The sequence below is a fragment of the Pinus tabuliformis genome, chromosome 6 (genome assembly GCF_031772625.1).
Source record: "Pinus tabuliformis cultivar Carrire ecotype Pingquan chromosome 6, CPIR1, whole genome shotgun sequence".
In the NCBI taxonomy this organism is placed as follows: domain Eukaryota; kingdom Viridiplantae; phylum Streptophyta; class Pinopsida; order Pinales; family Pinaceae; genus Pinus; species Pinus tabuliformis.
This window is the reverse complement of record NC_142292.1, coordinates 1,350,146,505-1,350,161,773: the sequence shown is the minus strand read 5'-3', so window position 1 is coordinate 1,350,161,773 and position 15,269 is coordinate 1,350,146,505. Positions and strand designations below refer to the sequence as shown.

General features: G+C 39.4%; 1 protein-coding gene across 1 annotated transcript in view; it reads right to left on the bottom strand.

The window, feature by feature from the left end:
- Window positions 1-8,333: 8,333 nt before the first annotated feature.
- The window catches only part of LOC149263634 (uncharacterized), a 282,397-nt gene continuing 275,461 nt past the window's right edge, over window positions 8,334-15,269 (bottom strand). The window contains exons 6-7 of the mRNA XM_089426553.1: window positions 9,171-9,381; window positions 8,334-8,743 (exon numbers count right to left, since the gene is read on the bottom strand). Of these exons, the coding sequence (XP_089282679.1) occupies window positions 8,601-8,743; window positions 9,171-9,381 (354 nt within the window). The 3' untranslated portion in view covers window positions 8,334-8,600. The remainder of the gene's footprint in view (window positions 8,744-9,170; window positions 9,382-15,269) is intronic.

The window sequence follows — 15,269 nt, the reverse complement described above, 5'->3', positions numbered from 1 at the left end:
TACTTGGAATTCGGGCATCCCTGTTACCATCTGTCTTACATCGGGTAGAGCTTTGTAATGAAAGTGGGCAAACCCCCGATGCCAAAGTTCAGACTGAAGTGTTGTGTCACAAGACATGACACCTAGCAGACTTCCACCGACCTGATATAAAGAATCAACTCGAAACCCAAGAGTGAAAGCATCTTTAACATTATTTTTCCATATATGTACTTTACCATCGTTGAAGGGTACCTTGTAGCATTTGTCTTCCATTGTCGAGATGGATACCAGGTTCTTTTTGAGATCAGGTACATATAATACATCTTGTAAGTGAATCATATTACTTTGATTCAATTTGAGAGAAACATTTCCTACACCTTTCACGGGGTATTTCATGTCATCTCCAAGGCCAATTTCCATATTAGTTTCTTTCTCTACCAGATTATGGAATACTTCTTTGTAACCAGTGAAGTGTCTTGAGGCACCACTATCAATGAGCCAAATTCCCATTGAGTCCGAAGGAGTGGAGGTAGATAGAGCAACTGGTAGATAATATTCAGCCTGCTTATTGTCAACAGTGTTAGATTCATACTTGGAATTTCTAGCCTTCTTGAATGGTTTCCCTCTTCCTTGATTTCCAGCGTTCCTTTTACCTTTGTTGTTGAATTTTCCATTCCTTCGATTACCATGAGAGGGATTTTGATCATCGTCACGGTGAGAGTCCTTTCTATCAGGGCATTCCCTTGCATAGTGACCTGCTTTATTGCAAATGAAACATCGTCCTTTTCTTCCACCCTTAGATCCAGCATTTCTTTTCGATTTAGACCCAAAATTATTTCTTTTCTTAGCATGAGAAGAAAAAGCAGCACGAGGACCTTTAGGCAAGGGCATTTCCTGTTCTTCTACCCTTGTTTTTTCTTGAATGCATCTAGCCATTAATTCCTCGAAACCAGGAATTACATTATTGTTCAGGAGAGTAGTCTTAAACACATACCATTCGGATGGTAATCCTCCAAGAGTTGTGAGTGCCATTTCTCTGTCAGTGATAGTTTCCCCAATAAATAGGAGATCATTCTTGATCTTGGTGATTCTTAAGAAGTATGCTTGCATACTCTCATCTTTACCCTTCTTGATTTCCCTAAGCTTATTTCTAAGAAACAAAACTTGATTTGCATCATTAACTTTAAATAAACTCACCAGTCTATCGTAGATTTCCTTGGAGGTGTCTAGATCAGAGATGTAAGCCACCAAGCACTTGTCGATAGAGTCCCGGATGATCTTCTTCGTTTTAACTTCTTCGTTCTTCCATTTGTTCCTGGCAGCAGGAGGTGCATTTGATGGAGGCTCAACAATATTGTCTCTCACATGACCCAACACTCCTTGATCCTCCAAGGTTAGATCGATAGACATCTTCCATCCGTGATAGTCAGCTTTCTCACGGAGCTTGTCTTCGGCAGGAAAGAGTGTTGAGGACCCCATCGTTCTTTTAGGATAGCTTTGTCAATCTTCTCTTCGGTGATTGCTCTTGCTCTTGCTTGGGCTTTGTCTTCACCTCAACTCTGAAACCATGTTAAGTTATGGTATGTTCTGTGCTTATAACAATTTACTTCTTTTTCTTATTAGATTCCACAGATTAGCAATCACATGTACATAAAGTAAAGTGCAGATAGAACATTAGACGATCGACAGAAAACAAGCGAAGACAAGAGACACAAGATGTGGTGGCTAGCCAGGGACAAACCACATAATGTGTGGGGAAACCCTTTGATCAAATATTCTTTTATCTTCAATAATTCAACAGAGAGAAATAGTACAATAAATCTTATTCATATCAGCAGTAGCAAACCCTAGATCAGCAGCATCAGCGTTAGCGGCTTCATCATCAAACTAGGGCAAATGATATCTCACAAACCGTCCGTCGGATTGACTTCATTCCACCACCAAAAGTTGCGGCTTCCAGAGGAGGTTCAGATGAACCTACATCGCAGTTCAGATGAGGAGATCTTCTAGTTCACGCAGGTCAATCTTTACTTCTGCAGTTGCAGCTTCAGTTTCAGCAGTTTCCGACTTCAAACTAGGGCAGTCGATATCTTGCAAACCGTTCATCGAATTGACTTCATTCCACCACCAAAAGTTGCGGCTTTCAAAGGAGATCCAAATGGACCTACAACGCAGTTCTAAAGAGGAGATCTTCTACTGCACGCAGGTCAATCTTTACTTCTGCAGTTGCATTTTCAGGTTCAACAGCGTCCGGCTTCACATGTGTGAGAGAGAGACCCTTTTCTGTGCAGTAGAGAAGAGACTCTTTTCTGCGCAGTAGAGAGAGAGATGTGATGAGATGAGTGAGTCCAAATGAGGAAAAGTCCTCTTATATTTATACACAATGTTGGTGATTGAATAGATGCGACTGTTGGGCTTCTAAACCTACATCAGTTGTAGGTCGGCTTGATAATTCCATAATCAAAATAAATTCATATCTCCATGAATACTTATCGGAATCGGATGATCTTTATATCAATCATACACCTCTCGACGAGAGGAATCTAATAAAAATATTATCAGCCATGAATAATATGACCCACATGAAGTTTTGCCCTAGTTTCCAATTTTAACAAGCAGGAGCCACGCAGAGGCAGTTAGTGACTGCGCAGAGGCAGCAGGAGCCTGCATGGGTGACGCAGAGGGCCAAAGAGCTGACACAAAGTGGCAGAGGGCTGAAGCAGGGGGTTCCAGAGCTACGCGGAGGCTAACAGGGATAACGCAAAGCCTTGGAGAAGCGTTGGAAGGATTTTCATGGGGTAGACTAGTGTTAAGAAGCTAAATATCTGCTTCCGAGAAGAGTTATTACTCCCATGTAGAAATCTCTATTGGGTGAGCCAGTTTGGCACCCTAGTTGTACTCAAGAAATCTGCATAATAATAATACCCACAGAACTATTACACCGGTTTTCCTATATTGGGTTTTTCCGGGGACGATTGTCCAAAAATAGCGGTGTCCTTTGTGTGTTTGTCTATTATTTCAGCTGATGATTTGTATATGAGTTGAAACTGCATTTGTGTTTATTTTCAGTATTTATATGGATACATAAAAGGAATAAACAAGTAGGTGAAATAAACCAGATAATGCAGTAGGAATTTCTGTTGTGTTAGATTCAAAAATATCAACATGGTATCAGAGCATTACAGATCATAGGAGAACTGAAGGCACCAGCAAAAATGGAGAATTTGCAGCAGAAACAACTATCCCGAGAGACAGAGTTGTTCTTAAGAATTCAACAAAGAAGAAGTGACGCAGAGGGCCTGCGTCATGATTTCAAGCCAGAAAGAGGGCCAGCGCAGAGGCAGATAGAGGGAGAAGAGGCTCATGAAGAGCCACGTCATCCTACTCCATCAGGTAGGCTTGACGCAATTGGCCAGAGGAGTGATTCAACCATTTGTCTAGATTGCACAAAGCTGAAAGGCTCAGTTTCATTAGTTGTCGAGGCCTAGGGAGTTGTGGGAAGATTATGGATTGGGAAGCTGGTGTGGTGTTGTTGTCGAAGCAAAACAATACCTAACAGGACAGAACCTAAGTAGAGGGAGTCGATGCTTTGATGGATTTCTAGCCAATAAATCCAGATCCGAGTTGCAGTTGCAAAAAGGATCGGAGAGTAGTGGATCGACAGTTGGCGGGAAGATTTCCGATAGGGAAATCAGGGCTTAGAGGGATATTTCCAGGAGGGAAGTCGAATCTTAGAGGGAGTCCAAAAGGAGGATCGGAGATGGCAATGAACAGACTGAGGAATAAGGACAAGTTGGACAAGGCCTCCAACTTTGTCATCTGGAAGGCCAGGATCCTGTCTGTTTTGGATAGACATTGCATCAAGGGCTTCACCTTGAGAACCGTGGCTATCACAGTAGACCCAGCTGATAATGAAATGTATAAGGATGCATTGGCGAAAGCAAAGTGCATAATCCTTGATGGGGTTAAGGATCATGCAGTACCACATATTGCCGAGAAGAACACGGCAAAGGAGATTTGGGATACCTTGGCGACATTGTATCAGGGCACTTCCGTGCAGTGAAAGATGCTATTAGAGAATCAGTTGCAGTCGTATCAGATGCAGAGGGGGGAGCAGATAGATATATACCTCGGCAGGTTGCAAAAGTTTCGGGACCAACTTACTTCGATAAGGGCGACGCCGGATCAGGAGCTCATGGTGAGGATCGCCCTGAATGCAGTCTCCAAGGATTGGGAGACATTTGTCTAAAGCATTTTGGGCATAGCTAATCTTACATGATGGGAAGAGATGCGGGAAGCTCTTTGCCAAGAAGAGATCAAACGGCTGACCAAGGCCGGAAGTAGCAGCAAGGGAGGTTGAATGAAGAAAGAGGAGAAGGAGGATGCGACTTTGGCATCTGCAGGATAGCAAGGGAAGAGGAAGAAGAATGACATCTCCAAGGTGAAGTGTTTCCATTGTGGGGAGTTGGGTCATTAGCAACCCAGTGTCCTAGGAAGAAGAATAAGGGAGAGGCTTTTGGCTCCAAGGCAGCTCCGGCTAAGGTGGAGAAAGAAGTTGAAACGGATGACGACTGTGCAATGAGTGCTCATGCACCTCTAGAGAAGAGGTGGGGAGACATCGGGTTGTAGTCAAGAGGACTACAAAAGATGAGGGGCAAGATCCTTGAGGTACCCAAACTCTTGGATCATATCTGGCTACGAGAGCCCCAAAATGACAGTGGCAGGATGACAGATGTCGGTAGAAGAAGGATGCAATGAAGCGACAAGGTAGTGCTAAAGTGTTGGGGTCTGTAGCAGCGTAGTGGGGGTTGCAGTAGTGTGAGAGGCACAGAGGTGTTTGCAACAGTGCGAAAGGCATAGTGGAGGTTGCAGAAGTGCGAGAAGCACAGAGGTGGTTGTAGCAGCACAGAGGCAACAAAGGGAGCACCAGATAGCAGCAGAGGTAGCTTCAGCATCAAGGGGCTTCCAGACTGACAAGGATATCAGTAGTTGGGTAGATCAGTTACTTCTCAGTAACTGAGTTGTAGTGCAGCGGTTATCAATGGTAGTGTTATGGGTAGCATGATGCAGCGTGTTGAGAGAGAGTTGCAGTGCAGATGCAATGTTAGGAGGAAGGCCCAGCAATAACACGGATGTAGAGGGAGCTGCAGTACAAATGTAGCAGTGGCAGTGGCAGAGCCATGGGCAGCAATGCAGTGGATGTAGAGCAGCAGGCCCAACATCAACATAGGTACCGGTGTTGGAGGATCAGTGGTGGAGCATTACTATAGCACATTCCTTGCTAAGAGGGAGCGTTGATTTAGGTAGCATCGAATGTGCTCTAGCCATGAAAAATGGTGGAGAGGCTAAAGCACATGAGATCTCCAAGATCCAAAAATGGTTTGGGGAAATTCCAACTGGTTAGAGAGATTTTAAAATAATTAATATTTTTAATGAGGTTCCTAACTCTAAACTTAGGAAAATTAAAACATTAATGGGTATTAATATAAAATTGGGTGAGAATGTTCTAAATGACATGGATCAAGTCAAATCTAATCTTAGTCGTTGATTAGGGACTTAATCTCGACCGTTGCAGACTCAAAAGGAAAAGTATAAGAGGAGGCTTGAGGGTCAGTTGGAGATACCCCAAGATTAATCAATCAGTTCGATTTTCTAGAGCGGGGTTTGCTGAGAAAATTCAAACAAGTGATATGAGTTGCAGCGAGGGGCAATGAGTACATAGCAGAGAGGCAGAGATAATACCAAAAAGCCAGCACAATGACTGAGGACGCTACGTAGAGGCAGCAGGAGCCACGCAACGGCAATTAGAGACTGCGTAGAGGCTGAGGGGCCTATGTGGGTGACGCAGAGGGCAAGAGAGTTGACGCATAGACGCAGAGGGTTGACGCAAGGGGTTCCAGAGCTACGCAAAGGCTAGCATGGCTGACATAAAGCCTTGGAAAAGCGCTGGAAGGATTTTTGTGGGGCAGACTAGTGTTGAGAAGCTGAATCCGTGCTTTCGAGAAGAGGTATTACTGCCATGTAGAAATCTCTGTTGGGTGAGTCAGTTTGGCACCCTAGTTATACTCAAGAAATCTGCATAATAATAAAACCCTCAGAATTGTTGCACCGGTTTTCCCGCAATGGGTTTTCCTAGGGGCAATTGTCCCAAAATAATGGTGTACCTTGTGTGTTTGTCTATTATTTCAGTTGATGATCTGTATATGAGTTGAAACTGCATTTGTGTTTATTTTCAATATTTATAAGGATAAATAACTTGTTAAGAAATAAACAAGTAGGTGAAATAAACCAGATAATGCAATAGGAATTCATATGTGTTAGATTCAAAAATATCAACAGTACCAAGTACTCAAACATGCCCTTGATGTCATTCAAGGATGTTACCTAAAATCCCCAAGTCCATAAGACTAACGAGAACATAGTGAATGCACAGCAAGGTAACATATTGAGTATGCCCATAACAATCTTGCTTACAAAGTTACAAACATGTAACTAAATATAATTCAAAACATGCCATCCAAGGGTGTTCCCTAGAGTCCCCCAGTGCATGGGTCTATGGGGAACATAGGAGATGCATTCCAGGCTATGTCACAGAGTTCGGCGAACTTGAAGCTTCAGGTTCGAAATTCGGTGAACCTGAAAAGAAAAATTTGAAGTTCATTCAGGTTCGCCGAACCTGAAAGTCGAACCCGAACCTCATCGAACTCCATCGAACCTAAACGAACTTAATCGCAAACTTAAAACTTTTACCGTTTGAACTGCTCTATCTTTGTGTTCGGCAGCAAATGCACTCTTCGAAGTTTCATAAACACTTCTGAACTGCTACTTCTGCAACAACTAGGTTGACAACTAGTCCCTTCACTGTCGGGTTGTTACTCGCTTCACTGCTAGTCTGCTAGAAATGAAATGATAAAAATTGAAGGGTGAATTGGTCTTTTGGACATAGGTGAAAAATTCACCAAAAAAAGTGATTCAAAACCCAAAATGATATATCAGCCGCAAGGCTACAATATAGCAGAAACTAGAAGCACAACTAAATGTCATATATATTAAGTAACAAACACTGAATCGAATTTAACCTAACTTAGTTAGTATAAAGAACGCTCATCTGAGAAGAGGTGTTAATTTGAAAGCCAGATTTCCATGCTTATCATTTCTTTTTTCTGTTTATTGACTGTTTGTAGTCATTGCTGAAACTAGGCACACATAAATGTCATATAAATAAGTAAAAAGCATTGGATCAATTTTAACTTATTTTAATTTAGTATAAAGGATAAGCGTCTGAGAAGAGGCGTTAATTTGAAATCTAGAGGATTTCCATGTTTCTCATTTCCTTATTATGCTTATTGGCTGTTGGTAATCATTGCTGAAAGCAATGTCTTTAAATTTCCTATTTCCACATAACAGTAAAAAACAATAATACATTTTAAAGTTTATATAAAACTATTGATAATCAAGTGCATGCATTTGCAACCTGCTTAAATGTCTTCAATCCATCCACCATTGTACTCAAAACTAGTGTTTTGTTCTCTTTAGACAGTGACATCCCAAAAATTTCCATGAGATAAAGAAATTGCATTCCTTCTTCCCAAAATAGTTGGGAAGTCCAACCACTTTGCCATGAGGTCTCTTTCAAGAACTGAATTGATACTTCTTTCAGAGAACTCAACAAATAGCTCCAATATACTTCTGGTCTGTGTAATGTTTTGTTAGTCAATTATTTATGTGCTTGTTAGAAGTGGAAGATAGTGTCCTTCGTAAATATATCTTACTGTTAATTTTGGCAGAATGAGCCTCATATGGGCATCTTCAATTATTATGACAACATTATTCATGTATGTTTACTAATAAGAATTTGTATTCATGTGTTTATGGATCGATTTTGAATTTTCTATTATTTTGTCATATATATATATATATATTGAAAAATATGTATAGTCGAACCCAATGCCGAACCTCATTCGAACTTGATCGGAAAATTCGAATTCGAAACGAACTTAATCGTTGTCGAACTCGAATTCGAACTCGAACCGTGTGACATAGATTCCAGGTAACAAATCGATTATGCCCTTTACAATCTTGTTTACAAACGTGTAATTAAATATAGCTAAAAACATCTTGAATTTCTGGCGTTTAAACAAGGCTAGTTCAATAATCTAGTGAAAAAATATCACGTCTATCTTGACAGTTTCCAGTACTTAGCTCAAACACTGTGTCATTATATGCGGATTTCAGATTGAACAGTGTTCTGCTTATATGTTATCCGCTAATCTCTATTATGGGCTCCATTAGGTCATAGAAAAGTAATGAGATTGTATATGTACACTTTGATCTTTGCTCTTAAAATAAAGATATATAAGCTATTCAAATAGTATTTACTTTAAAAGTGGCTTTCAGAAATTCATCTCATGCTTTTTAGATAGAAGATCCATTCAGCAAACTGATGGCCCCTCTACAAGCAGTTACTGGTACTCGTCCAAGAATTCAAATTTGCCTGCCTTGAACACTAACCACCACCTATATACCAGCAAGGACACCTCATAAAAAGGGCTCCAAAGCTTTCAAAATTATTGATACCCTATGAAACAGACAAGTTTACTCTAGGAACAAGTATTATAACCCTAGGTTTCTGTAATAGAACTATCAATGGTAGTGCTTTCTGTTCCATTGGAAACACTTCCAGCGTTAGAATTTAATGGAAGACTTTCTAACAGCAATTTAGACTCTTCAGTCAAATAAACTCCATTTTTCAACATGTCTTCTCCTGCAAGAGCAAAAAGAAAATGATCAAAAACAACAGCCTTCCAAATCATAATCTGTAAATGGAATCAAGGTGGTGGATAAAATATGTTCTCATTAGATAAGATTTTTAAAAAGTCACATTACTGATCTTTGGGCATCAAATAAAATGGTATCATATGTCAGCATGCATCACTGATCAATGATAACCAAAGAGTGTCAATCTTCTGTATATAATGAAGACATGAAATATCATATGCATTTATGACAATATCAAGTGCTTGTTTTCAAGCTATTAAAATAGAATCCGCACCATGTGCTACACTTTTTGGGTACTAAAATTGGAGTGTATCCATTGACATGATTTTCACATGCTCACATTGAAAAGCAACCAGCAGTAACAAGTTTAAAATTACAAAGTGGTAAGATATTTAAGCACACTGATACAGTACCTGCATTTTTATCACCAACATTCTTTAACTTCTTTTTCCCTTTATTTTTCTTGGACCTTGAATTTGGTGAAGCCGTAAACAGACTTTGATACTTTTCCAAAACCCTTTCCCTTTCCTCCTGTAAACCTAATGATTCATATGCAGCTGCAACTTTCTCCATCACTGCTTTTTCTGGTGGTTTCCTATTGAACATTTCAAGATCATTGAAAAGCTACAAACAAAGATGGAAGGAAAGTATCAGTATGTTAAGAATCCAACATTCTCGATGGATAAAATATATTTGTAAAATAAGAGCCAATGCCAAAAATATATAGAAAACTGAATAAATGAAAAGATAAATCAGAACAAAAAAAAAAATAGCTAATATTTTGAAAGTTAAGTTCAGGATCAGGAATTATAATGTTTGAAGCTCCAGGAAAGAAAAACTGTTTTCATGAAAAGAGGTGAGACACGGGGACTTTAACACAATGTTTTTCATTTATTCAAAACAACCAATGTCTTTCTTATCTTTAATTGCTCTACAGGCAACAAAATTAAATCTATAGAGCATTCATTTCAAAAGCTTATATAGCTACTAGCTGAGAACCACCTCCCTAACAATGAATCTAAACAACATTGAGAAGACAACTGAATGGTGCATCAGAGTCTCTAATACGAAACAGCAACAATGACAGTCAAATCCAATAATTGTCTCCACATAAAATGTACATCAAAGCATATATGTGTGTCTGCTTTCACACCAAAAGAAAAACAACAGGCATCATCAGAATGGAAGCATCACCCACCATTCTTTGTATGACAATAACAAATGGCTGAAATTCATCCCTTTATATCAATTGCACAATCTTTCATACATCACGAATAATTACTAAGCATCCATTGTAACTCATCTGACTGTCCAAACCATCAACTCAACTAGCATCCTTTTTAAGCAAACTAAACAATGATGATCTAAAAGAATTTAAATATATGTGTCTAGCAGGCTTTAGACTGTGTCTCTGAGTGCCAAAATGATCTGGGAATTGGATATGTTTTCCATCTTCAGACTCGCATATTTACTGTTACATGTGTTTTTCGACTGTGGATTAAAGGGTTTCAGAAAATGCTTTAAAACTGGGCTTCTTTATGTCCAAACTTTCATGGAAAGGATTCTGGATAAAAATGAAGACAAATGATAATACAACAACACATTCAGGATGCTACCCACAAATCTGTTGAATCTTCTGCAAGGTGAGCGGTAGAAAGCAATTTTCTGATTAAATAATTACTACCTAATGATCCTCAATCAATTTATCTTGGGCCACTGATATCATTGAGCAATTATACACAGAAAACATCAACAGTAAATGCAGCGGAAACAGTAAAGATCATAGAAAGACATCCATGCACAATAGAGACAATATTTTTTAACCGGGAAACCCAAACTTGGGAGAAAACCCAGCAACTTTTCTTTAGGAGAAATTATTCTTCAGCAAGGTTTACAAATCAACAATTTGTCCAGAAACCTGTGCCAATTATCCAAGTTAATTACCAGTCAAACCTGATCAAACTCATACTCATCAACCCTGGTAAACTTGTTTGAATCTGGCCCTGCATCCCCGGAGGCCCTTGCGTCCCTGTGGCCTTCTAACTCGGCCTCCTTCATGCTTGGCTCCTTGCTGCCCTCTTCCACATGGGAACAGTACTTGCTCTTCGTTTGGTCGTCCAAGAGACCTCAAAAAAATGAAGAAACTTGCTTGGTGTTCAAAGTGATCTGTCACATCATCTATATATACTAGTCGAATGGGGGTAAATTAACCCAAGGGACACACACTTTCATGAGCTGGGCCAACTTGGTGCCTCAAAAATAAATTTTAATTTTAATTTTCTTAGGCCAACTTGGAGACCTCTTTGGCATGCGGGAATACCTCCCGATACACAAATATCAACAAAATCTTGGTAGAAACAAAAAAATTATTACTAGTTTTTTGTCCAAAACACCATAGCTTTTACACTTTTCTAGGACTCTCTGTTTCTTTATTCGTGCATCTTTCAGCTAATCAAATGCATCCGTAAATGTAAGAAGCATTGTTCACTGTTGAAAAGAAACAAGGAAATTAATAATGATGTGAAATCTTAAATCGGTCCATCCATCAGACATGATAGTGCAACCTACTTTACTCCATGACTCTTCAAATTCCATAGGGGATTCATCTATTCTTTGAACCTCTTTCTATAAAAATGCCCCCTAATATCAAGAATGCTAGGACGTTTGAAGACTGAACCACATGAAGCTATACCATCTATCTTAGGCTAATCATAAAGAGAATTGGTAGCATTGAAATGTATATCAACACCATATCACCATCTAGTTGTGCAATATGAAGCAGCTTTCTTTCCCTGCTTCTTCCATTTGCTATCAATGGTGCGCTAAGAACTAGGGCACAAAGAATAAGTCAACTCTTTGCCTCTTCAGCTTGTGAGTGCTAGAAAAAACATATATTCTAGGACAGAACATTGAAACTCTAAAGTGATCAGTAGCAGGATAAGAGGGCGCATCTTCAAATCTGGGGTTTTCACTATCATGTAAACTTCCACTTCTCCCTATCTCTTTTTGCATATGTTTGTGCTTGGCTTAATCTACTTTATAGGTTTCAGAAAGTGCTTGCATCTCAACTCTTGTTTCAAGGGAGGTTTGAAGCAAGACTTAATCTGCCTTATTACATTTGTTAAGTATTGTTTCAACCTAAGTATACCCCCTAGATATTTTGTTCTAACAATGGTTGTATATCATTTTTTTTGCCAACCAATTGGCGACAATTCCATGTCAGGTCCCTTTTCTCTTTAGCAGACACAGCAATTTCTCTACAAACATTGGTCATTTCATAGCAATTGACAACATTAACGAGGATACCCTTCGTCAGCCCCCTCTCACACTTGGAAGCCAACTCTAGTTAGCCTTGACATCCTCTCTTGGCTTAGCACCTCCAGTGGGTCTTAAAACCCTCTCTTGGTTTTGCTCCAATGCATTGATCTCAGCTTCTATCACATTACAATGTACTTTTTTAGCATTTAGCTTTCTTCCTATATTTATACCTTCATATTTCTTTCCACTTTTATTCTTGGAGATGCATATTGCACTCCCACATTATACTTTTCTTTGTTGGATGTACTTTTCAATCCCACTAATCTCCTCTTGTGGTCATTTGTTGGACATTAAAAAAATTATGTTATCTAGTATATTGCACTCCCACATTGTACATTTCTTTGTTGGATGTACTTTTCAACCCCAGTGACCTACTTGTTAGAAACCAAGATGCTAGTAGATTAGGGTTGATTTCTCTTAACTTGATAATTACTTGTGAATGTTTGTTGGCTTCTTATTAAATTTATATTCCCTTCATCAAGCAATTACCAAAAAAAATGTACAAAACATGAAGATCACAAAGAGACAACGGACACAACAAATTAGACTCCAATCTAGGACAAAACCCCCTAAGGGGGAAACCCAAGAAATCCTCTTCTTATAGAATCAGACCAAAGTGAAATATCCAAGACCCAAGACCAAGACCAAGACTGTTGCAAAGACCCAAGTCAACCCTCCTCCAAGCCATCTTCAACAAGTCATAGTCAACATAAGTCAATATTGGTCAACTGCAGTAGTGCAGAATCTGCCTCACGAAAACTCACAAGTGTGAACAAAACTACAGAAGAAATCAACTTGTCTTCTCTCTCCTTTGACTGTCCTCTCCCTCCTTTGACTTCGGCTGGTTTACTTCATCTTACACAGAAATCGATGTAAATGAGTGAGTGAATGGTTGAGGTCAAACTTCCTTGTATTATACATGCCCAGGAGGTCAAATAGTTGCCTCTTTAGGCTGACTTGACCAAGGAGGGCTGATTTGGTCTTGTAGATGACATTTTTACTCTTTGCAATAAAATAACTTTTTCCTTTTTCTTACAACAAGTCCAAATGGGATTTTGACTCAATTACATTTCTTTGACTCATAATAAATTTTCTTTTGACTCAATTGACCCTATAAGCATGAAGAACATGCTTTGACTAGAAATAAAAAACTAATAATGAATATAGTAAATACATCAATAACATTTGAATTGCATTATGAAAACCAACTCTAGTTATATTTCTAACACCCCCTCTTAACTAGGGAGGTATTCATTATGACATAATAGAATACTCTCAAGTTGAAATATTCTCATGAGGGATTTGGATTGATAAGCATGAACATAACCAACATTGTCAAAATTAGCAAGGCCTTGACTAACAAGCCCTATCTCTCCACTAGATCAAAGCACAATGCTAGGAGGCATAAATTTTGGACACCACCACATCTCTAGGCACACACCTCATTCGAATGTTCACAAGGTATGTCCTCACAAGACTATTCTTCTCTTGGATACACATCCTCAAAGAATATCAATCATCGAGGTTGTTACCATTCAAACTACTAGGGGTCCTAAAAGGGGATCCTATAGAGTAACTGCTAGGTCAAGGGGCAATAATGGAGCGATAGCCCAATGTTACCTCAGCTAAGGCTCCCTGCTCTTTACGGACTTTCATCGATGGGAGGAGACCCGATATGAGAGGAATCACAATGATGAATGGATCAATGATCGGATAAGGAGTGATTCCTAAAGCCTATTCACAAGAGGGGCTAAATTAAATAGCTTACTTGCTCGAGAAGCAAGGTGATGGGCTCTCCAAGAAGGGCTATGAGGATACCTTGGCCTAGGGTTGGAGGACATGCCTTGACAAGGGGCTTCCTAGACTTAAGGATCCTTATGGAGAAATGGATTCTATGTATTCTTTGTAGAATTTGAGTTATAAAGTTGCGAGACCACAGAGAACCTGGGTGGACACAAAATTAGGTCAAGGGTATCGAGTTGATCAACCAAGGAGGGGCTTGACCTAATTAGGGAAGAGAAGAGGATCAAAGGACAAATTTTCTTTTTAGACTTGGATGCAATGATCCTGATAAGGTCACTAACCCAAAATCAACCTAGGGCAAGAAATGGTCTTGTGGCTAGGGCTTGTTATATCTTGGGATTCCACTGCCGGAATTGCTCGAAATTTGGAGGACCTCTTGAGCAAACTACAGCGCAATAGTGGACCAATTTTCAAGGGTTTTGGATGGTTACAAATGATTTTGTGTGATGCCCTAGGATATCTTCTCAGTTAGGCATAGAATTGGAAGAAATGAAGAAAAAAATGTTATTTTCACCACCAAAGGGATACGAGGATCAGTGCCTTATTGCTTGGGCTTAATGGAGTCAAGATACACATAGATCATGAATTTCATGAGCTAAGGAACCCTAATTGATCTTTGCTAGTCTCTCCAAGGACAACAACTAGATCAATGGAGATTTATACTTCAAATTTGTGAACAAGCCAAAATTTCGAGGTCTTTAACCAAAAAGGTGCCTCTAGGAACATTCGCCCAATCCCTCAAAGGTCAATGCATGCATTTAATCACTTATTAAAGGTCCCAAAAGAATTTCACATTATAGTTAACCCATACAAGAATAAAGATAACAACATACATGCAGTTAAACAGTGAGATAACAAGAATAGCATCTAAATTTGGACTTACATGAGAGAGAGAGTATATCCATTTATCAACTTCGCATTAGAGAAGCTCCAAAGACAATAGTGAAATCCAAACATCATAGTGCATCAAGAAATGCTCCAAAAATTCATCCCAACAAAAGGTGTGAAAATCTCATAAGAGATACTAATCCAATCCAAGCGATGATGATGAAAATGAATCATCTCACTTCTATTTATACAATCCTCTAAGGGATTTGAATGGCCTAATTTGGACTAGTAATGCCCCTAAAATAAAATAATGTGCATAATAACAATACTTTTGGTGACAAGCCCACCAACATAGCTCAATAAAACAAGAACAAGCCTCTCAAGAGGGCAAAATGATCAATATAGTGAGTTGTTGGGCATTTAAGGAGGCCTAATGAAGTCTTAAGGGTGCCATGATGTAAAACTAGACTCCAAACATAGTGGGCAAGGAGTTGGCCCCTTTTCTTCCAACCAAGAAACCGTGGTGCTCCCAAGTGGGTGTGGGGGCACAAGGACATCCTCAT